The 24,919-nt window shown below is 41.3% G+C and overlaps 7 protein-coding genes across 19 annotated transcripts; 4 read left to right on the plus strand and 3 right to left on the minus strand.

Moving 5' to 3' along the window:
* Positions 1-49: 49 nt before the first annotated feature.
* On the plus strand, positions 50-2,031 carry LOC148381600 (uncharacterized). Its single transcript, XM_088361280.1, has 5 exons — positions 50-380; positions 1,068-1,128; positions 1,356-1,399; positions 1,582-1,696; positions 1,766-2,031. The coding sequence occupies exons 1-5, from the start codon at positions 324-326 to the stop codon at positions 1,885-1,887; spliced, it is 399 nt and encodes a 132-aa protein (XP_088217406.1). The 5' UTR covers positions 50-323; the 3' UTR covers positions 1,888-2,031.
* On the minus strand, positions 2,029-16,518 carry LOC148381601 (interleukin-6 receptor subunit beta-like). Its single transcript, XM_088361249.1, has 24 exons — positions 16,208-16,518; positions 14,507-15,103; positions 13,792-14,071; positions 11,494-13,704; positions 9,587-9,813; positions 9,284-9,361; positions 9,127-9,189; positions 8,885-8,987; positions 8,380-8,441; positions 6,481-8,152; positions 6,039-6,308; positions 5,614-5,743; positions 5,366-5,550; positions 5,190-5,302; positions 4,906-5,065; positions 4,746-4,828; positions 4,469-4,670; positions 4,206-4,373; positions 3,956-4,057; positions 3,750-3,893; positions 3,536-3,676; positions 3,147-3,231; positions 2,963-3,044; positions 2,029-2,723 (listed from the first exon to the last, which is right to left on the minus strand). The coding sequence occupies exons 10-24, from the start codon at positions 6,539-6,541 to the stop codon at positions 2,334-2,336; spliced, it is 2,316 nt and encodes a 771-aa protein (XP_088217375.1). The 5' UTR covers positions 6,542-8,152; positions 8,380-8,441; positions 8,885-8,987; positions 9,127-9,189; positions 9,284-9,361; positions 9,587-9,813; positions 11,494-13,704; positions 13,792-14,071; positions 14,507-15,103; positions 16,208-16,518; the 3' UTR covers positions 2,029-2,333.
* On the plus strand, positions 2,108-9,844 carry LOC148381602 (uncharacterized). 12 transcript variants are annotated; one of them, XM_088361275.1, is made up of 17 exons: positions 2,170-2,595; positions 2,953-3,065; positions 4,213-4,836; positions 6,041-6,278; positions 6,614-6,680; positions 7,674-7,829; positions 7,887-7,975; positions 8,145-8,188; positions 8,254-8,310; positions 8,392-8,444; positions 8,516-8,558; positions 8,627-8,693; positions 8,762-8,811; positions 8,900-9,192; positions 9,264-9,373; positions 9,474-9,535; positions 9,606-9,844. In XM_088361275.1, the coding sequence occupies exons 9-14, from the start codon at positions 8,296-8,298 to the stop codon at positions 9,080-9,082; spliced, it is 411 nt and encodes a 136-aa protein (XP_088217401.1). In that variant the 5' UTR covers positions 2,170-2,595; positions 2,953-3,065; positions 4,213-4,836; positions 6,041-6,278; positions 6,614-6,680; positions 7,674-7,829; positions 7,887-7,975; positions 8,145-8,188; positions 8,254-8,295; the 3' UTR covers positions 9,083-9,192; positions 9,264-9,373; positions 9,474-9,535; positions 9,606-9,844. The 12 variants fall into 12 exon arrangements, with proteins under 12 accessions (XP_088217398.1, XP_088217401.1, XP_088217397.1 ...); XM_088361271.1 differs by having other exon boundaries at positions 4,213-4,368; positions 4,481-4,595; positions 4,809-4,836; positions 6,041-7,829; XM_088361272.1 differs by adding an exon at positions 2,108-2,157 and having other exon boundaries at positions 2,507-2,595; positions 6,041-7,829.
* LOC148381603 (retinol dehydrogenase 14-like) lies at positions 11,737-13,031 on the plus strand. Its single transcript, XM_088361259.1, has 2 exons — positions 11,737-12,141; positions 12,220-13,031. Exons 1-2 carry the CDS (start codon positions 11,788-11,790, stop codon positions 12,835-12,837), a joined length of 972 nt encoding a protein of 323 aa, XP_088217385.1. The 5' UTR covers positions 11,737-11,787; the 3' UTR covers positions 12,838-13,031.
* Positions 13,636-15,597, plus strand: rd3 (retinal degeneration 3, GUCY2D regulator). 2 transcript variants are annotated; one of them, XM_088361264.1, is made up of 3 exons: positions 13,647-13,898; positions 14,469-14,797; positions 14,860-15,597. In XM_088361264.1, exons 2-3 carry the CDS (start codon positions 14,508-14,510, stop codon positions 15,206-15,208), a joined length of 639 nt encoding a protein of 212 aa, XP_088217390.1. In that variant the 5' UTR covers positions 13,647-13,898; positions 14,469-14,507; the 3' UTR covers positions 15,209-15,597. The 2 variants fall into 2 exon arrangements, with proteins under 2 accessions (XP_088217389.1, XP_088217390.1); XM_088361263.1 differs by having other exon boundaries at positions 13,636-14,797.
* Positions 16,519-16,673: 155 nt separating the features above from the next.
* On the minus strand, positions 16,674-18,659 carry LOC148381605 (uncharacterized). The gene is made up of 7 exons (XM_088361266.1): positions 18,337-18,659; positions 17,621-17,681; positions 17,386-17,538; positions 17,255-17,313; positions 17,081-17,173; positions 16,890-16,982; positions 16,674-16,818 (listed from the first exon to the last, which is right to left on the minus strand). Exons 1-7 carry the CDS (start codon positions 18,337-18,339, stop codon positions 16,768-16,770), a joined length of 513 nt encoding a protein of 170 aa, XP_088217392.1. The 5' UTR covers positions 18,340-18,659; the 3' UTR covers positions 16,674-16,767.
* Positions 18,660-19,135: 476 nt separating this feature from the next.
* rhag (Rh associated glycoprotein) lies at positions 19,136-23,181 on the minus strand. Its single transcript, XM_088361258.1, has 10 exons — positions 22,954-23,181; positions 21,441-21,624; positions 21,223-21,373; positions 21,004-21,151; positions 20,734-20,900; positions 20,534-20,671; positions 20,348-20,469; positions 20,216-20,289; positions 20,069-20,142; positions 19,136-19,976 (listed from the first exon to the last, which is right to left on the minus strand). Exons 1-10 carry the CDS (start codon positions 23,129-23,131, stop codon positions 19,902-19,904), a joined length of 1,311 nt encoding a protein of 436 aa, XP_088217384.1. The 5' UTR covers positions 23,132-23,181; the 3' UTR covers positions 19,136-19,901.
* Positions 23,182-24,919: the final 1,738 nt, after the last annotated feature.

The following is a 24,919-nucleotide window of genomic DNA, read 5'->3' on the forward strand; positions in this document are numbered from 1 at the left end:
TTAAAGATGACATCACATGGTCAGCTGATTTAACGACCAATCACGGCTCACTAGTTTTCCGGGTCGCGTTCTGTGACGTTTGGCACTTCTGTATTTAGTGTTTTCTAAATTTACAAAAATGCACGTTCTCTTCCATAGGCCAAACGAGTAGTTACCGGTTAAGTGTTTGAGTTTTTTTTTTTTTTTAATTTAAATACGGCTTAATTTGAAAGATTTTGCCGTAGGCGTCTTCACTTGGCGTCTTAGCGGAGTAACGAGTCGTCAACTGGAAAATGACGTCTGAGGCGTAGAAAATCGAAATAACTATCTTCCACGAAGAAAACATGAGGAAAACGATAACGGCTTTAATTCTTCTCTCCATATGCACAGTCGATAAAACGGTAAGCCTGAGTTCAGCATCTCAGATATATTTTTAAACGCTTGTTTCGTTGTCGCATATTCGTTTCATTTCCGTAACTCACATACACTGACCACACAGTGCTATTAATTTAACAGAATATAAAGTGTATTGTTTGTGGTGTATAATTTTGTCGAACTGTACTACATTATACTCCTAAATGTAATATTTTATTTCTTGTCTAGCGAAATCAAAATGACCAACAAACACAATAACAGTTACTAAAATAATACCTAGATGAGGATGCCAATAAATCGAGCGTTATTATTTGAAATATATTGGCTACAATGTCTTGTTTACCACGTGGTACTTGTTTACCGTTTCTGCGGTTTTTAAAGAAAATCTTTTTAAGACTCTCAACGGTTTCGAAACTCAGCTTTACCCTTGGGTGGAGTTTGCATAGTTTCTTCGTGCATACGTTTTCTGAGCCGTTATTCCGGTTTCAAACCACATTCCAAAACAGTTCTTATGCGACGTCACATTTCCTGTAACATTTACAAAACAACCTAATGGGGGCGATAATTGGTGAATTAGATGGCCTGGTATCTATTGCAGTCCCAAATGTGGAGGTGCATCAAAATGGTTTGTTGAAGGTCACATATTTAGTGAAGTCAAGGTCAGCATTGATGACACCACATTATGTTAATAATTGTTTCCTTCGTTGCATTAGTTTTGTGATGGAACTAAAGACCTCGTTGGATTAAGCAACAACCAGGATAGTGCAGATAAAGGTAATATTTGTTTTTCCATTATCTAAAGTCAATATTATGTACAGTCATGCCTTTTCTAACATTTTTTTTCCTGTGTGACAAATTATGATAATGATTGCTCATGTTGGTTTTGTAAATTTATTTTTTGTTACCTGTCAAAAAATATTCTAATGATTATATAATAATGATTCTAATAATGATTCTAATTTGCCTATTTTGGTAATTGTAAATTCCCTTTTCTCTACCAGGTGGCAATACAATGGATGGAGTGTTGAAAACCGAACCCAAACATGTATGACTCATAACACATTAAATCCATGTTTATTTATAACTTAACAAAAGCATTACGCTCACACCCTACCAGTTGTCTTAGTGACGAGCTTATAAATATTTTTGCACTATTTTTCATGTTATGGAAGTAGCATTCCTTGTAACTTTAATTTGTTCAAGCATAATATTGAGTTTGTCTTTTAGGGTGGTTCCGATCTGACCTTGAGTCAGTTAAGGGAGCTCGCCCAAGACACAGAGTCAGCCGTTATTATCAAACGGAAACACAAGAGCTTCTTAGAATATGAGGACATTTTCACAGGTACTACAAAGTGAATTTTCCATTTTGACATAGACACATAATACTAAAATTTTTTTGTTTTATGCACAGCTATTGTTGCAGGGGGAGTTTTGGGTGCTGTATTTGCCACTGTGCTGGCAGGACTATTCATTTTCAAATGGCACACATGGGACAGTGGAAGCTACACCACAGACCAGCAAACAAATTTTTAAGCCAGTCTGTGATTTTTCATTCATTTACAAAGCTCATCTCAATTGTTGTTTTCAAAAAGGTGGTTTTGGTTTGCTGAATTTTGTAGATATGTTTATATGTGTATATTTTAGATTTTTATTAAAAATATATTTTTTTTACGTTAAGATGTGTTTCCGTATACTATATATATATTTTTAAATGTTGATCAAGCTCACTTTTTCAAATTCACTTATCTGACAGGGTTGTCTAAAAAATACATAATGGATTTAATCTACCCTAAATCCATCCAGGTAAGAAAAAAAAAATGTTTTACACAGGAGTTTTTTCTTTTTCAGCAATTCATTCATGCATAAGATATTTATTTCTGTACATTTGTATCAATTCGGGATGCATTTCAACATGCACGCACATAATGAGATTATACCGTAGTTGCTTGATTGTATATTATGGGATGTTTCCATTTTTCTCACCCGCCCTGGTCTTGCTCAAACATATCCACAGTAACATACATAGCTAGCGATGCTGTCAGCTGTTCATGCTTGTCCGAAATCAGAGTCTGACATTCTTTCTCAGTACTACGAGTGGGGCTTTTGACAGAACCCTGGCTTCGATACGGGCTTAATTGACCGCTGCTTTCAGAGAACAACGTCGTGCATTCTCTGGAAGGAAACAGAGCCGACGTCTCTTCGGGTTCATCCGGCCTCTCGTCGTGGGCGTCAGGCTTTACGGTAAAAACGGAGCCGCTGTCTTCTTCTCGGATGGGATCGAGGGTGGAAGTTTGCCAGAGTTCTTCCGTGTACACGCGTGCGCAGATGCTTTCGGATGAATAGTTGAATAGCCGGAAAGGGAACAACCCCTGGGGAAGAGCAGGCCTTTGTGATGTTTATTTTAAAAAAATAACATGCCATAATTGAGCAAAACAGAGTAATAATTTTTTTTTTTTTTGAAAATGAGACTTTTTGTCATACTGCATCATTGAGCTGCTCTTTCTCCCTTTAGTATAGTATTTAGCTGTTCTTCGCAGAGGATAAAGAATATATGAGTGCCAATTTAATACATCATAATACTGCAGTTTTTCTATTCAGCTAAAGTCACCTTTTGATGGCCTCCTGATGGCCACAGCGCAACGGAACTGAGGCCTGGGTTCGGAAGGGGCTTCTGCAGGAATTTCCTGTACCTCAAGAGAGGAAACACCTTGGTAAGTAGTTGATTCACAATCCCTACCTCATACGATACAACAAGCCTTGAATTTCTTATCAAGCAATAAAAAAACACTTACTGTATAGCGCAGCATAACCCCGCGGATAACACAAGGACGATAATGATGCTTCCGATAACGCAAAGTTGAGTGACGAACTTCGGATCTGTCCAAAGACAAGCACATTTGTTATCCCCACAAATAACTATTATTGCTTTACCATATTTAATTGGGTATTTGTTGGGAGTATCGGTGTAGTCATGTGGGGCAAGCAGTGCAATGACCCACCAGGTCCAGCAGATGGCACTGTTGTAACGACAAATGTGATATTTGAAAAAGGAAGTATCAGCACCAGTTCCTCACTCTGTTGCTCGTGAGTCATTTGGAAGTAACTCGAGTTCATTTTGACCAAATAAACAAAAAGGATGGATAGACTAGAGGTCATGAGAAACTATTCCAAAGTTACTTACCAAATCTTTTTGTATTAAAATGCCTGACGTTGCTTTCGCTAGCCCCCGTTAGCGCTACGGCCTTGACATACACGCTGTATTGGGAGTAAGGAATCAAATCCTTCAAAAGAATCTCCTGTTTTGTAGCATTAACTGTGACATCTGGAAACGGACACATTATTCCAAATCAATTATATTACAAGAAATGAATCGCAAGCAGCTAACTTGAACTTACTGAGGTTTGCTCCGTGGCCCGTTCCGTAGAAAACAACGTAGTGGACAATCTCCCCACTACAAACATCCTTCCGCTGCATATCCCAACTCACAAGGGCGCTTTTGTCACTCACCTCCACCTTGATGGTGGAGAAATTGGCGGCAGCTGTCGGGAGCATACGGTAGCTTTTCAACATCGCCTTAACTTATTGAACGATAGATTCAAACCTGCAACCGTCGAGCAGATCCGCAAGGCCCGCGTGCCGAGACCCGTCTTGTCGCCAAACAGCGGCGTGACGGTGACGTTATACGGCTTATTCTCCAGAAGACCTGGAAGGATGATTATACGGAATCGACAATGATGTCACTCTTCCTGTTAAAGCGCCGTCGATAAAGCATTACAGACGGTGAAACATAAAACTAATGGGGCCATTTTCATGGACGGAAGACGGCCAACCACATCCTTCTCTTCGCCTACCCGACAGCGGAGTGCTGGTGGAATCGATTTCCTTCCAGCGGTACCGACACCCATCGTGGGTCCAGTCGATCATGTAACCCCTGACGAACTGAGAAGGAGCGTCCCAGCTGATCCAAATAATACCTTGGCCGCTTGAAGTTTGCATGTTTGCAACTTGAGGGAGGTCAGCTAAAATCAAAACACACTTGATAAAAATCAAATAATCTTTCCAATATGTCTTTTATATCTAATACATGTGGCGAGTTAATTTCATGAAAACTTACTTTCTCCAACAGCCGGAACGTAAACAGAGTCCTCTGCCAGCAAGGCCCCGTTGTGAAAGACTTTAAGATTTATTTTGTGTGCCTCTTGATTCACAAGAAGAGTTGACTTCTCACATAAAGTCTGAGGGTAAGCTACACGGTCCTTGTTGGCAGACGCTTGGATAAAATATGTAAATGTGCCTTGGCACGCTGACGGGATCTCCTGCAAAGAGAAAACATTTTTTTTTTTTTATATCTGGTGAGAACTTCATCGCATTGATTTGAAAAGTTTCTGTACCGTCCACATGACATCGATTTTTCTTGTGCCATTTTTGTATGATTCTCTTATTTTCCTCCACAGGCGCAGCTTGACATCGTTCTCTGCCAAGGTAAGTTGACAATTTGAACACAATCAAACGAGTTTCTTTTTTTTTTTTTTTTTACTTTTAACGACTTACTATTGAGTTGGCTCAAAACAGTTTCCTCTTGGCTCCATTCGCTCCATGGAGCTTTATCCCAAGCGCAGCGGACTGAAACTTTGTAATAAGTGCAGGACTTTACGTTTTCGATGGTCATATTTCCCTTTTCTCCGGGTTCTAAAGTTTTATTCAGCACCTCCTTGAGGAAAAAAAAAATATTTTCAGCAAAAACAGTGATGTAATGACATCAATTTAGTTTAATAATATATGATTAATATTAAAAATATTTAAATAAATGAAATCTATTGGCATGTCGCTTGTACCTGGTTATATTTAACTTGACAGTAGTGTTTATTTGAGGATGTGGATGTGGTCCACTTAGCCAGTAGATGACCAGACAAGGCCTGGACATTCAACTTGGGACATCTAATTTGCACTAAAGAAACACAACGTTAAATCCAGTCGTGTTTAAATTTTAAATAACCGTCATGTGACTTACATATGTGATGGGGGTTAAATTCATAAGGGTCGGAGTAGACCTCCCAATGTTTGCTTTTGGCTCTCACTGTAACGCTGTGGTTGCCCACCAGAGTCACGTAACCCGACAGGTGCACATCTTCCGACGTGCATGTTCGTACGTTTTGGCAGCTGCAGATTTCCCATCGGGAAGCGTTTGAGCGAGAGCTTCAAAAAAGGAGCGCACGTTTAGTATCACACATGTTATATTAAAATGATTATTCAACTCACATCAGTACGGTGTAGTTGATTTTCTCCGAGGAATCGGAAAGTTGCTCCCATGTGCACGTGAAAAGCTCGGGTACGCCTCCCGACGATCCGTTTCTATAGTGCCAAATGCAGCCGACTTTGCTGGGTTTTGCTACATCGCCCAAAAACAAAAAAGAATTCCACAACTAAATCTTAATCTAAGATCCTAAACACTGAATTTCTTTGATTTAAAAAAAAAAAGCATATTGAGGGCCATTTTTTCAATTATTTTAATTAATCTAAATATTGTCATTTTGAAAATGATTTTAGTCAAGATGAAGGAATACAAAGAGTCACCGATACTAAGTACCGATACCGCCTATATTTTTATACCCCTGAAAAATGGTCAGATCATTTTATCCCAATTATTTCTTCAAATCACATCAAATGAGTGTCTCCATTCTTACAGTATGTCCTGACGATGGTGCCTCCGAGTACGACCCTGGTATGGTCGTGGTGGCACAGCACCGTGGCTTTGCTCAGGGTGACATTCCTCAGGGACACGACACTATGTGTGGAGTTGATGGTGCTCATCCAAGTGTCGTCCAAGACTACACCGCCCACCGTCCAGTACACGCTACCATGCATGCAGAAGCTCTCACACACTATCTGAGTATCAGATCCCACTTGGATGTACGGATCTTTGGGTACGACATTGCATAGTTTCTTACTCTTCCCTGTGGGTGTTAGTCCACATGGTAGAATGTTAGCCGCTGTTCTAGAAAGAACAATTTATTTTTTAAAGAAACTCCAAACAGTCAAAACGAGGGAGCCTTTCATTGCGGAACGGAATTTTGACAGCACTTCTGCATTGTCGCTTGAAGCTCAGGAAATCAAAGATGTTCTTACCTTCTGAAACGGAGGTTGTACTAGTAGCAATCAGAAGCAGTACTTGCAGAAAACAATACATTATCTTCCACTCTTAAGTATTTAAAGTTGAGAAGGATCACTGTGATGCATTTCGTGACCCATATTCCTGTAGATCCTCATTTCAGCCGTCCGCCAGAGAGAGACTGAGGAAATGAAGCAAACTGCTAGAGAAGAAGGAGGTATTACCCAACTGGAGACAAGGCAACAGGAAGCGCTGCTCTCTCACTCTCTCTTGATTCTCTGTTAATTCCCTGAGCTACTTTAGATAAAGATAGATTATTATCATTGAATGCATTAGTGAAGAGCAAGTGAGTCAGAAACAGTATGATAGCCTCAAAGTAGCAGGGAATTGAGGAGGTCCACTTTTAAACTCTTGCACATGGAAACCCAAAACCTAAAAGTTGACTTCACAAAGGATGCCCAACCAGTTCACTCTGTTGTAGTTTTACCCTTTGAGTACATGCATAATAAATACAGAATTGTTTTTCGAAATTTCTGCGGCAAGTTAGCCGAATGGTAAAATACTTTGCCCTGTGTGCGGGAGACTCTGGTTCGAGCCCCACCTTGCGCATTTATATTTGCGAATAAATGTAGCTGAGCCCAAGATTCGAACTCGGATCTCCGGTGTGGAAGGTGGAGTGTGAATCCACTACTCTATTCAGGACACTTGAAATCACTTCGTATTTCACTAATAATCGTCAATCCTACTCTACTCTACATATGATGTGATAAACCCTACTGGCAAGCGAAATTTTCATGGCGCTGTGGCCGAATGGTATAATACAAGGTTTGGTATTGGGACGGCTCGGGTTCGAGTCCCACCCTCTCTGGCATTTTCCAATTAAACAGAAAGATGACCAAAGTTCGAACCCGAGATCTTCTAACTTTAAGGTAAAGTCTTTATCCATTCGGCCATTCCAGACACATTGAAATCATTTGCTTCGTTGCACTTTATTGTCATTAGACTTATACAATTGAAAGATCTTCAAGATGATCTACAAATACATAAAATCCCGGGTCAAACTTCAACAGGCTATAGTCGAGTGGTTACCGTCATAGCCTACGAATAATGGAACCATGGTTCGAACCCCGACCGTTCCCTGAGAATAGACTTTGCTATTTTCTTCTCGCTTCACCATTAAGATCTAGCTTTTACTTTTTTCCCCCTTTAGCTTGTTAATGACGTCATCACAAATTTCCTATATAAGACGTCACAAACGCGACGATCGTTCCCTTTTTCAGTTCTGACAGCGTCGCGTTGAGCTGGTCCACCTGCTGCTCCCTCCGCACGCTTTTCCAAAGTCTGCAGCGCTTAAAACCTTGACAAGGTGAGTGTTCACTATTTCTTAGCCTTTTTAAAACTAACTGCTTTTGCTCTCTTTCAGCGTCAAGTTGCAGTTTGGACGTGCTTACACCTTGCTAACATGCAAGCTAAAGCTAGCACTTAACGTCCTCTGCGATGCATCAAACGCAGGTAAACTTAAAGTAAGACAGTTTGCATGAATTCACAACTGATTAAAATCAAATATTTTTCTCTGTCTACAGGTGCGACTTTTCCGAATGAGCCTCAAATTCGATTAAAGTGGATTCACACGCAAGTCCTTTAAATCAACTCCATCTAATTGTCTCATTTCTGTCCACAGGGCTGCATCTGCAACAGAAGAAACAGATTGACTGCAAAAAGAAGGCAAAAATCCCGTTTTTATTTGAATAACGACTGCCTCATTAAACTTCTTTTTTTTTTGTCTGCAGGGTTCAAGATGGCCGTCATGCTGTGATTTAAGGCCTGACTTCATGAGACGTTTGCAGGTCTACATTGCTAAGCATGTCCACCAAATTGGTAAAGTTCAAAGTTGACAAGATTGGTTAAAAACTTACCGTGTCTTTCAGGCCAGCGAGCTGCGGTTGGAGAGGAGTCCGGTGCTGCCCTGCGCCCTTCCCTGGTGAAACACGTGTACAAATGTTTGAAAAGTGTATTTCAGCATGTAACGTTTCTTCTGGTTTTGTCCACCAGGTGGCGCCAAAGGACCAACTTCCTGCATCATGGCTCGACTGAAGTAAAAGCTCCACGTTTAAAACTGTTGCAATGACAAACTTTATAATCAAAGTGCTTGACCTGTTTCAGGTGGTGCTGGTGCAGGCAATCAGGAAACGAGGTGTTATGATCAACTTCCTGTCCAACATGGTGGCAGGTGACTAAATCTACCCAAAAATCTGCATTAAGAACACTAACCTGCTTTTTTTCTTTCTTCCAGTGCAGCTTCCAGTAAGAGTGCTGTTGCCAAGAAATTCTCCAAAATCATGCTAAAGGTTCTTAAGGCTGCCTCAATTCTCATTGTGCAAAAAAAAAAAAAAAAAAAACTTCCTCAAGCTTGACTGTTACCTCGTTTGTGTGCAGGCGTGGCAGTCCAGGAGTCTTTGCAACATTTCAGGAACGCGGCCTGCTGTTACTCGTCTGGTTAAAGTCTTCAGTGGAAAGTTCCAGTCTACAGTTAAAAATAAAAGGAGTAAACTTAAATTGAGTTGTCAATGGGCTTTCTTCTTTACAGGCAGAGGTGGCAAATCCTGGTCCAGAGAGTGAACAGCCTGCCATGATTTGTCTTCAGCCACTCTGAGCTCATTCACCTGCTGGAGTAGAAGCACCTGTAGCTCAAGCCAAATTGAGTCATGCTGAAGATGAGTCCTCTGCTGGTAAGAGAAGAAAGTACATTTCATTTCAGCCAGAATGTTTAAAAATGTCTGACTGTTCTTTTTGTGTCCAGTGTGGTGCACCATCGAGTACCTGTTCACAACAGAAGCCAGAGCAAAGCCGCATGCCAGCTACACTTGGGTTTTCTTGTTGCGTCATCTCCAAGGCAACCTGAGAAGTGAGGTACATTTGCATTTAGGTGGTATGCTCTTTAGCTGCTCCTCATTGCACAATCATGACAACTTCATTCCAGTATTTTTTTTTTTCCCCTATTTTCTGACAGGGAGCAAGGAACTGGTCATGCAGCTTGCAACACTTGGTGCCATGAACAACTCTTTAGCACTGGTAAGGTTCATGCTTTATCTGCACAAAATGTTGACTTGATTTTTGACTTACACAGCTCTTTTTGTCTTAGGTTCAGGCACCACTCGTCCCGCTGGCCGACCACTTTACCACTCGTCCTGCTGGCCGACCACTTTACCACTCGTCCCGCTGGCAGACTTCTTCACCACTCGTCCTGCTTGCCGACCGCTTCACCACTCGTCCCGCTGGCTGACCACTTCACCACTCGTCAATGAGCAGGCTGCCATCCAACTTGAAACTCTTGTGATTGAATGTTTACTCTGCAAAAATAAAGTTTGATTACAAAGAACACTTAACTCAACTCTTCTTTCTCAAACACATCACAAAAAACAAACTTTAAACTAACAAAAATAAAACCTAAGCTTTTTTCAGATTTTTTTTTTCCTGGGGTTTTTTTTTTCGAATTTTTTTTACCAGGATTTTTTTTTTTTCGCCAGGATTTTTTTTTCCTGAATTTTTTTCAGAATTTTTTTTTAAATGAGGCGGATCAAAACTGGAATGCCGCTTTGTGATTGGCTGAGGGCTCTAAAACTGGGTGGAGCAATGAGAATAAACGGATGCGATTGGTCGAAAAGTGGGTGGGAATATGCAAATGAGGTGCTTTGTGATTGGTTAAAATTTTAGTAGGCGTGGCTCATCTAAAATGAAGCAATCTGATTGGTCAGATGCGCAAAATGCAGCTTTTTGATTGGCTGTTGGAAAAGGGGCGTGGTTATGCAAATTTGAGTCACATTGTGATTGGTCAGGCTGAATTTGGGCGGAGTTAGGAGGCGGGCAAAGTGGCACTTAGGTTTTCAGAGGCAGTTTTCAGTCTGGAGGTGAGCGTTACCCTTATGCCACTGCCATGGACACATGAGAAACTTCAACTGAGTGACCCAAATTTGCTCTTAAAAACACAAAGACTTGCATTCCAGTTGATTAATTCATTGGACAGAAAAGCAGTTTAAAACATTTGAGCAGTCAATGTTTGTGTGGGACTAATTTAGTTGCACACAAGCATTGACAGGCCTTGCATGGAAGCAGCTTAAGATGTTTGATGAGCTCAGGTAACGTGTCACTTCCTTCTCATGACACAAGTGCCACCAGGGGGAAGGTGAGCACATGCAAACAGCTGACATCTGGGACAAAAACTAAGTGCCAATAAAGCAAATAAAGCCATGAGCAACATTGACTTTTCTTTTTTAAAAGATTCAAGTCATATTATTAGAACAGCGTGGTATAATTTCACTTTTAACGAGTATATTTTCAAATAAAGACACCTTCCAATCAACACAAACTAGAAAAACTGTTTATGTGACAAAATACTGAGGTGTTCAAAATTGCTCAAACTACTGCAGTGGGCAACAAACTGCTTCTAAAAAAATCAATCATTAACCTCGCCTTTTAAATATACTAATTCAATCTCGTAATTGTACAACATTATTCATTTTGAAAATTTGTTTCTTTTGAAAAAAAATGCTTTTGTCAAGAAAAATGTAAGTTTACAACTTTAAATCTTGTAGTGCATTCATTTTGTTCACTGTGGCCCAAATATTTTTTTTTTTTTTTTTGCGTTACGACAAGAAATTCTTCATTTTGGAAATAATCGATTAAAGCGTCCAATAATAAAAGTTGAGATTCTTAATATAACTTTTTTTCCCCAGGATCAATTTATACATTTCACGGCCTTCAATATTTAAAGGAGTTCTATTTATTCTTTAAATTTGGCATTTGCTCAATGGCTTATCTATTTCATTACTTTTTATTCACTGCACCTCTGGAGTGCTTACACGAATGTTTGGCTAAGTTGTTAATAATAGGTTGGAGGCGGTTTCTGTTTGGCAACCTCATGGCCCTGCACGGTATATTTTTTTAACAGCATAGAATTCGGTGGCTGATTAAGATCACTAAATATTGCAAAAAAGGTGAAGATAAGAGAATTAGTCTGAATTATTACTTACCAGGACCGCACACAGGTGCCAGAAGACTCCGACTCAAACTTCTGTTTCTTTGAGTTGGGGATAGTAACACTCAAAACCGAAGAGTTGGGGATAGTAACACTCAAAACCGAAGAGTGAATTTCTTTTTTATTACTTAAATAACATTACAACTCGAGTTAGAGTCTAAAAAGCTACAAAAGCAGTAACTAGCAGCGCGGCGACCTCTATTCTTTTTACTTCCGGGTTAATGTAGGTCCGACTTTGTTTACTTCCGGTGGCTAATTACCTAACATATCACTCCGCTCGGTTGACTCAATGGCCACTGCGGTCTTGATCGCTGCCGTCGTCGGTGGCGGGGTCCTTCTCGTCATGCGCCGCTTGTTCCCCCGTCAGAACGCAGTCAAGCTTCTCCAGTACCCGGCGGGCTTGATGCGAGGGAAAACTGTCATCGTGACAGGAGCGAACTGCGGCATCGGGAAAGCCCTAGCCGGGGAACTACTGAAGCTCCAGGCACGCGTCATCATGGCTTGCCGGGATCAGCAAAGCGCCACTGAGGCGGCCCGGGACATCCAGGGACATTCGGGCTCAGAGCTCGGGGAGGTGGTCATCAAACAGTTGGACCTTGCGTCGCTTAGATCGGTCCGTAAATTTTGTCAAGAGATTCAAGAGGTGAGCTGTGACGTGTTGCGCAATGTTTAGGTGAACTGTCCATGGTGCTGAACGCTTAATTGTTCTTGAGCCTTTTAGGAGGAGCCCAAGGTGGATGTCCTCGTCAACAACGCGGGGATCTACCAGTGTCCCTACTCCAAGACGGAGGATGGCTTTGAGATGCAGCTAGGCGTCAACCACCTGGGTCACTTTCTGCTCACTCACCTACTGCTCGACCTCCTGAAGAGTTCCTCCCCCAGTCGCGTGGTCGTGGTCTCCTCTAAATTGTACAAGTACGGCCGAGTCAACTTTGAAGACCTGAACAGCGAGACAAAATACAACAAGGCATTCTGCTACAGTCAGAGTAAATTAGCCAACCTGCTGTTCACCCTCGAACTGGCGGAGAGGCTGGAGGGCTCTGGGGTGACGGTCAACGCGCTCACGCCCGGCATCGTGAGGACCAGGCTGGGCAGGCACGTTCACATTCCCCTGCTGGCGAAGCCACTCTTCTACCTGGCTTCGCTGCTATTCTTCAAGAGTCCACTAGAGGGTGCGCAGACGCCTCTCTATCTGGCTTGTTCCCCGGAGGTGGAAGGGGTGTCGGGGAAGTGCTTCGCTAACTGCGAGGAGGAGGAGCTCCTCGAGAAGGCGACGGACCGACAAGCGGCAAAGAAGCTGTGGGACGTGAGCTGCAGCATGGTTGGACTTGAGGACTGATTGGCTTCAGAACATTCAGATGATAGATGCAAAACAGAACCTTAGAAAGATATGTTTTTCCTTCCTAGTTCCTGTTAGGGGACAGTATAAAACCTTCTGATCTGGACTATGACGTTGTTCTTTCATCTGCTGAAGTGCCTTGTGTACTGACCGCCATTAAAGATCTTGCAAATAAAGAACCAAGTGTTACTCCACATCTTTTTGTTTTCCTTGCTCAGTGATGGACATCCTTAACAAAACACAAATATTGGCAGAATTCTATTTTTTAATCTACATAACACACCATGAGTCAAGACCTCCTGTTTGTAAGTCCAAGTTGTGCTATTTGAAGGAAGGCCAAGTGGAGCACACTTGTGGCTGAGCGAATCACTTTAGAAGATTAAGGCCGGTCACGTCGGCTTTCCAGGAACCAGCTTACCTTCCCATCTGTTACCTCCAAAGATATGCTTTGGATAAAATTTCAATTCTGTACGCTCACACCTACACACAAAACGAAAGCATGATGTTCCTGCACAGTCAAACTAGTTGCGCAATGTGGCATTTTATAACCCAGGCAGGCCGCTACTCATTATCTCCAGGAGGCTCATTTGCATCCATATGACCTGGTGCCCATGTTTGATCAAGCACCACATCCCCTTTTTAAATCTCTCTTCCTTTTATCTGCCTCTTCATCGCTCCCCCTCTCAGCTGATGGCGGTTATTGTGGACAAATAGGCTTAAGCCGGTCACTATAGCAACAGAGAATTGCAGGAGAAAAAATAAATAAATAAAGGGACATAAGCACTTCTTCATCAGGTGCCTCAATCTCCCGGTGGAGATGCTGGAGCCCCCGACCTAGCGCAACAAGTAAAGGCAGGCCGTGGAAGCCTCCAGGGAGGAAGAGGAGTAGGAGGGATTCAGAGAGGTGAGAAAGAAAGAAAGAGAGAGAGAGAGAGAGAGAGAGATGATCCATACCGTGTCAGCCAGGCTTCTCATATCATCGGACTGACGCCTTCACTCACAATTTTGTCTTTGGGGTGGAGTTGTCGGTGACGTCCTAAACTTTCAAAGGAAATAAAGAGGTAAGAAACAATTGCCTTTTATTATTTTAGAGCATTAACTAATTGGAACCAAATTAACAATGTTCCAAAGAACATTCAATGAGCTGCGTTCCATTTATGTCATTTGATTGTGAGATCAGATGAAAAAATATTCCATGTTGAAACGTGCTTGTTCGCTCATGTCTGGATGTGACCTGTAAAAATAATAAAATAAATATAATAGTGATTGTATAAATAGAATGTGTTAAACCAATGTTAACAAGTGGAATGTTTTTGAGTTGGACTCGTTATGTGAACGGATTAACTCGGGATTAACGAGAGGACCGTTACAAAACAATGTGGCCACCTGTGTGTGTTTGTGGACAAACGAAGGAACTAAATTCAGGACAAATAGACGATGGATGATAATTAAAGTCAAGTGAGTAAAGGTCTCAACCAAAATTTGTCACAAATTTGGAGAAAATCAATCTCACAGGACACTTCATTAGGTACACCCACCCAATCTAATGCAACAAAAACCTCCATTCACAAATATAATTTTTCATTTTGATTAACACTATGGAATTAATAAACTATGATTTTGATTCTAAGTTATTAGAGAGTGTTGTGGTGAGTGAGGGGGACCGCACCATGGCCTCCTGGTTCAGCTGGAGCGAGCCTCACCAGCGCATCCCCCGCAGGGAGCCGGCCGACGTGGTCACTGACACGCTAATGGTCGAGCTGAGCTGGCAGCTGAAGGAGGCGGAGAGGCAGCAAAGAGAGAGGGAGAGTGAGTACCGGCGCCTCAAGACCGGAGTGGACTACAGCTGGTTGGCCAGTGCGCCACGCTCGTCCTATAACATTAGCACGGGGGAAAGGCTGGGCCTAGAGGACCTCTGCTCCAAGGTGCCGCCATCTTGCTGTGGACTGGTCATACTCAGGTACGAGATTGCCTTGGTTTATCGAAACAAAACGACAGATCTCTTGTCTTGGTTGTCCGCAGGTTCCGCGACGCAATCCAAGCCAGCGAGCCGGAAGTGCAGGAGGTGTCGACCCTCTTCCGCTCTGTCCTTCTGGAGGCTGTGGAGCAACTTAAGGAGGAGCAGGAGGCACAAAGGCTTGCTCGCCAGTGGAGCAATAAACGCACCAAGAGTATGTCGCTGGTGAACTTCAGGTCCCGCATCAAGATCAACCCCTTCGGGAGCACGGCAGGCCTGATTTCGGCTGAGGGGACCCGTTTGAGCGACCTGAAGACGGTGTCGGAAGATGTGGAAAGAGGGACAGAGAAGGAGGAGAGAGTTTGGAGCATGCCGGACTTCCGATTAGGAGCAAGCAGTAGTAAACTTGTCTAACAGGAGGACCATGATGTGGAGATGGGAGAATTGAGTCACATGACCTGACTCGAGTCGGGCTTAAGTCAGTTTTTGACTAAAACGTACTTGACTCACAAGCTTGAACTCCAATGACTTGATAAGTCTTACATTGTAAAATGTCAGTTCTTATTTTTGACAGATTTTTCTTTTGGGGTTTTTATCTGTGCACTGTATTTTTATGTCTAAGCAGGAAATGATGTCCCACCCCCATCACTCTGAGGATGAGTCACTCTTTGCACTCTTTCTCAGCACACAATGACCACGCACAACACTCCCCCACACAAGGTCAGCCAGCTGAACGCTTTGCTTCTCTACCTTCTCTTTGCAAGCTGCAAATAAATGAATGCTAATAAAATATTACAGGAGAATCGGTTCATTTTCACTTTGGTCCATGAACGCGTTCAACTGGTTTGAATCAATAACGGACTATTTTGTTTTACTTATTCATTCACGTTGAACACAACGCCCACTTTATTAGGTACACTAAAACCACTAAAAGAAACTGAAATGATAACTTGCTGACATTCCAAACCGAGGATTATTATCAATGCATGTCAGGTATTTTATTGCGTTGGTTTTAATTATGGTTGGTTGGGATGTATTTTTCACGTTCGCCACTTGGTGGCAATATAAGTACGCACTACGAGTTCTTATACTGACTACGTCACTTCCGACGAATGCTGCAAAGAAGCGAGCGTACGAGAGCTACACTGAAAGTAGAAGTCATAATAGCATAGTTGACACTCAGGGTAACTTTTGACACACCCGAGCAACTTTGAGAACCTTTGGTCGTTATATCTACGCAGGACTTGGATTTGATAAAGCATTGTGGAACGTGGTTGGCAACAGCGTTAGCATGCTAAAGCTATCAAAACGGTGACGTCACATGTAAACAATATGGGGGCTTTTGAGTTTTTTAACAAAAAAAATTAGCAACACCAGGTTGGCTTGCAAGAGCTATCACACAATAAAGCTTACCTATCGACCAAAACGGGTTTCTTCAATGTTTGAGTTGTTCCACACGAAGTTTGGTGTTGGAATGTCGCCCTCCTTTCCAACTGTGTTTGCCCGACTGCGAGCGCTGCTGAATATTCATGAGCGAACGTGACGTCATTTGAGAAAAGCGCTAACTTGCCTAACTTTTAAATAACAACGTTTAATGCACTAGATATTCAGATTAATCTCATTCCAATTAATGCTTTTTTGCATGTGAATGTATTTTATATGCCAAAATGTCATAAATATAAATTCTTATTTCAAAAATATTTGTTGTTGTGTGCTTCATTTGATACTTTTTTGCAGCTTACACATCAGCATTTTGTTTTAAAGTATGAATGTTGCAATCGTCAATGGAGACATTTTTTTCTTGCCACATTTAAATAATTGATTAAGATGTTAAACATTGGTATGTGTGTACACTGCTTCAAGGTGTGCCCTGCCCTGGTTTAATTAACATCAACCTTTATTTACATTTCTTCCCCCTTGGACAGCCCACTTGTAGTTTCCTGAGGTCGGCGGTGGTGTCCACTCGGGAAAAATCACAATGTAGAGTTCAAAAACTCCAGAAGTTCGGCTCGATTTTTGTCCCGCTGTGGTAAAAACAGATACATGAGAGCGAATAGTAAAAAAATAAAGTCGCTGCTAAAGACATTGAAATTACCTGTTTATCCTTTTTTGACTTCTTTACTTTCATCTTGATCTTCTTTCCTGAAATCATGCTGTACTTCTTGCCTTTTTTCTTTTCCTTCAAGTACTGAGGAAAACAACATTTGTCACCACAAGCCACTATTCGGATTTGGGTAAAATTTCAGGATCCTAAAACAAAGTTGAACAAAATCTTGTGTAAACAACCTTGGATATCTGAACAGGCCCAGAGTTTTCTTCCCCTCCTTTGGATTTCTTTTCCTTTTTCCGTTTCTGTCGCTTCTCTTTCTTTGCCTTTGGCTGGACATGAAAAATGATAAGACACAAATTTGAAAAGGATACTGTCAATTCATGAACAAAAAACAGAAAATAGACAAATACCTTTTTTGGTTTGTCCCTTTTCCGTTTCTTTGACTGCTTTTTGGACTTACTTCTCGAGTCTGGTAAGAAATTGGTGAATATATTTAGTTATTAAAAAGGCTAAGCAAATCAAAGCTTCCAATTCAACTCACCGCTGCTTGTGGAACTACTCCGGCTGCTGCTGGATGAGTGCGACGAGCCCGATGAAGAAGTGGACGAAGCTGAGAGCGACTCTGACGACGAACTGGAAGAAGACGATGATGAGGAAGATCGACTACGGCTGCGTTTACGCTTTTTTTCTCTACCTGCACAAATAGAACACTCGTCAGCATGTTGCGGTGGACATTTATTTTCAATTTAGTTTATTTTAGATTCAAGCAGCCTTGCCTCTGCTCTTGTCGTCCGTCCTGGAGGTAGAACTGGAAACTCTGCACTCAGCTTTTGTGGACTGGAAAGGAAAAAGATGCATATTGATTACTCAGATGAATCTGACAAACCTAGAGAAATAAAGGTATAGCAAGAAAGATGACAAATGGGAAGTTAGTACTTCTAGGGGATGTTTTTCCTTATTTCCCTCTGTAAAGCGATTCTTTTTTGTTGTATCAGTGGATTTATTTGGGATAATAATACAATAGGATAAGAAAGATCCGATTAGCTATGACAATATTAAAATCATGATCTAGCATACGTGTTTTAATTTAAAGCCCCCTATGATTGAAATATTTTATAATATTATGACTTCATTCCGTTAATTAAACTTTTTTTTTGGGAACAAAATAAATAAGTGGGGCAATGCACAACATTAATCGTATCAAATCTTGTATACCTTTTAGCATTTGAATATTCTGGCGTCATCAATTTAACCACAACGGGGACATCCTTTGAGCAACACCGATCGATCGTCTCAATTCGATGTAGCTACGTCAACAACTACAACAAACTGTCACGCAGAAGCACAAATACATCATCAAAATCGGAAAACATTATATTTAATGGATTTTGCCGCAGCAGATTTGAGTTCGAGACTCTAACCAAACGCATCATTTATATTTGCATATTTTAAACATGCAATGCGTTTAATAGATGACGGATTTAATACTCACCATAGCAACAGTACAGTCTGGTTATTATCAAAGACACCTTGATAATCCTACAACATGCATAGGTGTGGAGATAATCGTAGCGATGCTCCGCGAATTAGCATTAGCTAACAACCATTGGCGACATTGCATCCCAGAATGCACCGCCGCGACGTCCCTCCACAACAAGGAAGTGAAAAGAGGAAAAAAGTACGATTTATTGAATATAAAAAATAATGCAAACGCTCGATAATGACTATTTTTCAATTGGAACAAGGTACATATTAAATCTGGGTTCATTGCAGCAACTCAAAATGGTACGGTAGTTCCAAGTTTGGATGTACTTGTTTGTGGTGTATGTATGCTCAATAGCGCCCCCCAGCCACCCGTGGTTGATCTTATTAACTACAGCTACAGAACAGCCACTACGACGTATATCAGAAGTTAAATACGTGGTGCTATATTTCAATTTAGTTTTTTTTTTTTAGTAGAAGAACTGAAGAAAACTCAAATGATCCTATAAGTTGCATCAACATTATGGCAGAAGGAACATTAAATACCTTAAACCTAAATATTTTCTTACTAGATATTGTTTGGATTTTAAAATGTGTTTAAGGCAAAATGGGCAATTTAATCAAAATTGCAAATGCTTTATTTATGGTGACCCTTGACCCCTCTACCATTATCATGAAATATTTTGAATTGAAAGACTTTACCTTTTTTATCATCTTTCTCAGCCAGCAGTTTTCAGTCAATCTGTTAATGCATTGTTGACAATTTAGAAAAATTAAAAATTCATCAAATGACCACAAACCAAACACACTTGTATAATAATGTACAAAACATTTATTGTGGCAGTGTTAGTACATTATACAAAATACAAGCACTGGATGAAAATATAAAATTTGGATACGTTTCATTATTCTAGGAATTATAAACGCCCCCCCCCCCAAAAAAAACAAAAAGCAGAATTGATGAGCAACTATAAAATGTAGTCAGTTTGCCCCTTGTTCAGAAATAACACACAAAAAAAATACTTATTTGTGTAATAGAAATGATTACCTTTGTATACAAAAATATTGATAATGTAATATTTATCCTCTGTCATCTAATGACACCTGGAAAAATAAAAGTGGTGTACCGGCTGTTTCAACACTGCAGGGCTACAACCAAACTGACCATGTCGATCCATCAAAGTGTAAAATTATAAGTACATAGAAGAATACATTTGATGTCATACAAATAGTAACAAAATAAACCTCAGTGGAGAGACACATGCATACATGTTGGTTCATCACAGGAACATTGAACGTCTAAAGGTGATGAGGTCACGTGAAGCCCTTTCCCCAAATTGTTCTTCGTATGAAAGGATAACATAATGCAAAAACATAGAATGTAAAAAAAAAAACATGCCTTTTAAATTTATTTTGGTAAATACAGGGAAAAAAAAGCTTGCTGCGTTCCAGCCAGCATTAAGCAATGATTTTTTTGTGAGCTGTTGATTTTTAGTGTCCAACAAAAAATGACCCTGAAGGTTTTTGATACAATTTCCATTTTTTTAAGGGTTGACCATTTCTTTTTCCAACTTTTTAAACGTCTACTTTATTTTTTGGGAAATCTGAATGAGCCAAGTTCTCCTCATTTTCCTCTTCTTCCGCAGGGACCTGGAAAAGACAGATTAAAAAAAACAAATAATAATCTACTGTATAATTGTCTTTTAAAGACTGTTAATATTCGGGCAAGTCGAATTTCTTACCTCCCAGTAAATAGAGTCATCAAAGCAGTTCTGGTCAGGAGGTTGCCCCCAGATAGGCAACTTCATTATCAAGCCTGAGAAACCAGAATAAAAAATTAGATTCAACATATCAGATACATCCAGAAGATGTTTTTCATCTCTACCAACCTGTGATAGCTCCTCCGACCAAAGCAAAACCAAGAGACGAACCCAAGGCAGCGGCTTGCATGGTAGCTTTCCCTCTAAAGGTGAACAATTAATCAAACCACGAATTGAGTAAAATGACATTTGAATCCTTACCCTTCCTTTTTCCCCAAAGCCACAGCCACAATCCCAGCCAAGCCTCCCAGGATGCCCGGCATGCCGTGCAGATTGTGCACCCCACAGGTATCTTGAATACCCAGGTTAGATGCCAGAACAGGCTGGAACGAGAAAAAAATAATTTAATGGAATATTATGTGCCATCAGTTGTCATCTCCAACTCACAGTCAGGAACTTGAAGCCCAGCGTGGAAATGATGCCAGCCACTAAACCGATCAGCATGGCGCCAAACGGTCCAATGTTCATATCGGCGCACGTTCCCACGGCAACGCCACCGGCCAGGGTAGCGTTCTGAATGTGCACCTTAAGATGGCGTGACAAAACAAAGTCAGTTGAAGTCACGTTTGCACGGAAAGTGATCTCACCATGTCTAATTTTCCTTTGTGCTCCACCAGGCTGGAGATGGCGTAGGCGGAGAGGACGCAGGTGGCCAAGGACAGGTAGGTGTTGATCACCGCAGTGAGCTGGGTGAAGCCCGGATCGGCAATGGCGGAGTTAAAACTGGGCCAGAACATCCAGAGGAACACGGTCCCTGTTGAAAAGAGACAAACTCAGTTCATGCAAATATCAAAAGTAGTTTATGAAGAAGTCCGTAGAAAGTTGCAGTTCAAATTAGTAGCTTTCAGGTGTTTTACCGATCATAGCAAACAGATCCGAGTGGTAAACGGAGCCGTCGTTCTCGTGTCCGTTCCTCAGACCGGGTCGGTAAAGTACTCGAGCCACGGCTAAACCGAAATAGGCTCCGTAGGCGTGGATGATCATGGAAGCCCCGACGTCATTAGCCTGGAAAGAAAAGTCAAGTCTTTTTGTGTGCTATCATAATCTATTTACTCGGGTCTGGCCGGTGATCTCACCCCCATGATTTCTGCCACCAGATGCTCGTTGATGGAGAAGATGGAGATCTCCAGGATGGTCATGATCAGCAACTGGAGCGGACTGGTTTTACCAAGAACGGCGCCGAAAGAAATCAGAACCGTGGCAGTGCTGAAGTCCGCGTTGATGATTCTACACACACGAAAAAAAATCACTGTAACTGAAGCCGAGATAACATCTGATGCCATCTTGACCTTACTTAAAGATGTTGACTTTAATCTTGCCGTCATCCAGGTGCCAAATGCCTTGCATGAGGAGGCCCCACTGCAGACCGAAGGCAGCCAGAAGTAAGTTGATGCCCACGCTGCTGAAGCCATATCTCTTCAGGAAGGTCATCAAGAAGCCAAAACCGATGAAGATCATAACGTGAACATCCTGGAACACTGGAGACACACAGGAGTACGCCTTGTCACGCCTGGCTCAGATATTGGATTAGGTGGAACATTTAATTATGTGACATGTTCAATTCCAAACCAGACCTCACGCTATTTATTTCCTGCAACTTTATTTGATTTATTGAAATCATTAATTGGGCGCTGGTGGGCATCTTTCTTACACAGGAGCTGTTTTGTCAGAATTCGAAAAGCAATTCAATCACACTCTCAATGTGATGTTCTCGACTTGTTCTGCTTCTATGAAGAGCATATGACCCTACTAGTATGGAAGTCTGAGGCAATTAAGCAAAGTGTTTTTTTTTTTAAGTATGCAAGTTTTTTTCCCCTACTTGGAAACTTCGATTCGAAACAATGTTACACCCAACTCAAGTCGAGAAGGTTATTGTTGATGATGAGTGTTCCCCTGAAAGACAGGAAATTAGAACCTTTAACTTAATGTGATGACCTCCATCCATGGAAATAACAGAGCAGAAAGACAATAGAAGTAATTTCCTTTCACTAGAACACATTTAATAGTGGCCAGTATTGTCTCACCATTTGTATGGCATTGGCTTGTTTAGAAGGTAAATAGCGAAGAAGCAAAATAAATATATAAATAAAATAATTTAAAAAAAAATATATATATATATAAAATAAATAATAATTCAATCATATTTTATCCAAGGACTAATTCCTCAGTATGACATGTTACAAAGGGAAAAATGTGCAATGGTCACAACTAAAGCTTTCTAAAACAAAAAAAAAAAAACACCACAACATAGTTTGACCTGCGCACTGAATATATGAGGCCTGGCGTCACGCCCAGACGTTAGATAAGTTGGGATGCTCCCACTTGGCCACGACTATAAAGCCAAATTATTGTAAGGAAGGATGCTTGAAATCATTTTTCTCCATAAAACTGTCATTCAATATTGTATTATTTGTTTTGCACTTAAAGTCAGGGTTGTATCTGGACCGAGACTTTTTCCAAAACATGGACTATATGCTGCATACACTCTAAATTCACTTTAATGTGGAAAATATACAATATGTGCATAATTTAATAAAAAATAAGAAATAGAAGATTAATTGTGGCCAACAGGTCTTGCGCTGGTCAATTAAAGGGAAGATAATGCTTGAAATTCAATAAAATGACGCCAAAGCTCTACATTTAAAACGCCGAGCTTATCTCTGCGCTTCACGCCTGCCACGCCCAACTCGTGTGTCTGAGTCCAAAAAACTTTTGAATGATCTCTCTCTCAAAAATAAATCAATAAATACCTAAAATAATTTTCCATCTTAACACACATCCCTCCACAAACCAGTAGCAACACTTACTGGGATAAAGCTCCATAGGCTCTTGGTGGTGGTCGGTGCCATTGTCGTGCGGGTCGTGGCCGTGACCTTTCCCGTCATCGTAAACCACAAAGACTGCAAACAGGATGATGGTGATAAGCTCCAAAGCCAAGGCCACCAGGGAGAACTTGAATCTCATGTTGGTGGCGTACGCAGGCATCCTGAGTCCCAAGTCGTCTCTCTGTGGCACTCCCGAGTGAAGGGAGGGAAGAAAATGGTGTCTGCTTTTAAACTGATGGCGGATTTTGCTGTGACCAATGACAGCGCAGAGGTCTCGGGGCCTCCTGGATGCTGAACTCCCCCCCCCCTCCTTCCCCCACGTTAATTTTCAGGGATGGGTTTCCTCTTCAAAACCCAAGTGTAGAGATTTAAGCACTTAACATTTATTCTGACAGACATTTTGAATCTGAACGGCTAACATTTGTGGAAATGGATTTATAAGTGGATATATCGTGAAACCTGGAATCACATCTTCATCATCCAGTGTTGTTCTTACCTCTTTTTTTTTTCCACTTTCCCAAGCTGACAGCTCTGATTGGGCCTCGAGGTTCTGATCCACAGCTCCCACAGTCGGTTCTGGGAAAATAGCAGGCCAAATTAGCCAAAGTGCAAAGGTCTCTTTTTTTTTTGCAACTCCTGAGACGTTCATGAATGAGCCGAGTCGTTCATCAATGAGCTGAGTCGTTCATCAATGCCAACAAGACGTTTCTGTTTGTTTTGGAGCCTTTTTCCAAGCGCATGTAGGGAAATGACTCCCAAATGTTGAGCGATAACAGAAACACTCGCAAAGTTTTTCACGGATTTTTTGGCAGTAGATACAAGTATTGTTTTTGAGATAGGCTTGAACGGCAAGCAGGATTGAGTCATTCATCCTTGATGGTGACAGTTAGATGTTTGTTTTTGATCAGATCTTACTCTATCAATAAACAGTTCCTTTTCCTTCTCCAATTTTGATGGTGATTAATTCTACCGCTGAACCTGTTACAGAATAATTCGTATGTTGTGGAACTCCATCGTGTTCAAACGCTGACAGCACGTTTGTTTACTTCCATAGCGTGCTGTCTTAGCAGCTGCTCAAACATTCAGAGCAGCATCGTTTTTTTTTTTGTTTTTTTTTCTCCCGACGAGCTCGTAGCAACGATAGCGCACCTAACCGTGCCTGCAGATCAGCAACAAATTGAAAGCAAGAGTGAAAATGAATCTCGCTTGAAGAAGAAATTAACGTAAGATGGCTTTCCATCTTCTTGGTTGGAATGTGTCTGGAATGCTTCAATCACAGCCTCTGCACGGTATCGCAAACATACGTTCATATCTATACGTTGGAATCCTCCTAAGTGGAGGAATGTTACGTTGACCCCCAGAGGATCTACACAGCTTCTCACGAACACAGCCTTATCTAGTATGCAGGACCCTTCATGAGGCCTTCCTGCTCCTCAGTAGAATGACGACAAAGTCCTCGACCGAATGTTTTATAACTTTTGATCTGCCACTTTGACCACATTTGGTTTTAATCAAGAGGCAATTAGATGAAAGGAACATAAAGCACGTAACCTCCAGATGACCTGTACATCTGGTTGGTTGGAGATTCCCGTCTGGTGATCCATCAGGAGACTGCCATGTTAGTTGAACCCTCCGAGTATCATATACATAAAGATTCATGGCCGCCCCAGATGGCGGAAAGATCATGTTGCGCAATAGTACAAAAGACAAAAGAATAAAGCGTGTTTAGGACTGATAAGTGTTACAAAATATAGCTGACTTCCTGTTTTGATCGTGATGTCAGGTTTTGTTTTGTTTCTTCTAAATTGACTCGGTAGTGTGTCCTCTATTTTTCTTAAGCAAGGTAACGATTTGTTTTCTTACAAACTATCAAGTGACTGACAACTGGAATACAAATAATAACACACACACACACACTCTTTGTGCGTATACTCCAAACCTCGTTTCC

The sequence above is a fragment of the Syngnathus floridae genome, chromosome 19 (assembly GCF_059516105.1).
Source record: "Syngnathus floridae isolate MCC-2025c chromosome 19, RoL_Sflo_1.0, whole genome shotgun sequence".
In the NCBI taxonomy this organism is placed as follows: Eukaryota; Metazoa; Chordata; class Actinopteri; order Syngnathiformes; family Syngnathidae; genus Syngnathus; species Syngnathus floridae.

Coding starts and splice junctions, on each gene's coding strand:
- rd3 (XM_088361263.1), top strand. CDS start 14,436: ATGGAATTAATAAACTATGATTTTGATTCTAAGTTATTAGAGAGTGTT. Junction 14,798..14,859: donor TGTGGACTGGTCATACTCAG/GTACGAGATTGC, acceptor GGTTGTCCGCAG/GTTCCGCGACGCAATCCAAG.
- rhag (XM_088361258.1), bottom strand. CDS start 23,131: ATGCCTGCGTACGCCACCAACATGAGATTCAAGTTCTCCCTGGTGGCC. Junction 21,374..21,440: donor ATTAAAGTCAACATCTTTAA/GTAAGGTCAAGA, acceptor TCGTGTGTGTAG/AATCATCAACGCGGACTTCA. Junction 21,152..21,222: donor TGGTGGCAGAAATCATGGGG/GTGAGATCACCG, acceptor TTTTCTTTCCAG/GCTAATGACGTCGGGGCTTC.
- LOC148381600 (XM_088361280.1), top strand. CDS start 324: ATGAGGAAAACGATAACGGCTTTAATTCTTCTCTCCATATGCACAGTC. Junction 1,400..1,581: donor TGAAAACCGAACCCAAACAT/GTATGACTCATA, acceptor TTTGTCTTTTAG/GGTGGTTCCGATCTGACCTT. Junction 1,697..1,765: donor ATATGAGGACATTTTCACAG/GTACTACAAAGT, acceptor TTTTATGCACAG/CTATTGTTGCAGGGGGAGTT.
- LOC148381602 (XM_088361272.1), top strand. Junction 8,559..8,626: donor TGCATCATGGCTCGACTGAA/GTAAAAGCTCCA, acceptor GACCTGTTTCAG/GTGGTGCTGGTGCAGGCAAT. Junction 8,694..8,761: donor CCTGTCCAACATGGTGGCAG/GTGACTAAATCT, acceptor CTTCCAGTGCAG/CTTCCAGTAAGAGTGCTGTT.
- LOC148381603 (XM_088361259.1), top strand. CDS start 11,788: ATGGCCACTGCGGTCTTGATCGCTGCCGTCGTCGGTGGCGGGGTCCTT. Junction 12,142..12,219: donor TTTGTCAAGAGATTCAAGAG/GTGAGCTGTGAC, acceptor TGAGCCTTTTAG/GAGGAGCCCAAGGTGGATGT.
- LOC148381605 (XM_088361266.1), bottom strand. Junction 17,174..17,254: donor AAAGGGACAAACCAAAAAAG/GTATTTGTCTAT, acceptor TTTCATGTCCAG/CCAAAGGCAAAGAAAGAGAA. Junction 16,983..17,080: donor GGCCTGTTCAGATATCCAAG/GTTGTTTACACA, acceptor TGTTTTCCTCAG/TACTTGAAGGAAAAGAAAAA.
- LOC148381601 (XM_088361249.1), bottom strand. CDS start 6,541: ATGTATTGTTTTCTGCAAGTACTGCTTCTGATTGCTACTAGTACAACC. Junction 3,894..3,955: donor GATCTGCTCGACGGTTGCAG/GTTTGAATCTAT, acceptor TGCTCCCGACAG/CTGCCGCCAATTTCTCCACC. Junction 3,045..3,146: donor GGGTTATGCTGCGCTATACA/GTAAGTGTTTTT, acceptor TCCTCTCTTGAG/GTACAGGAAATTCCTGCAGA.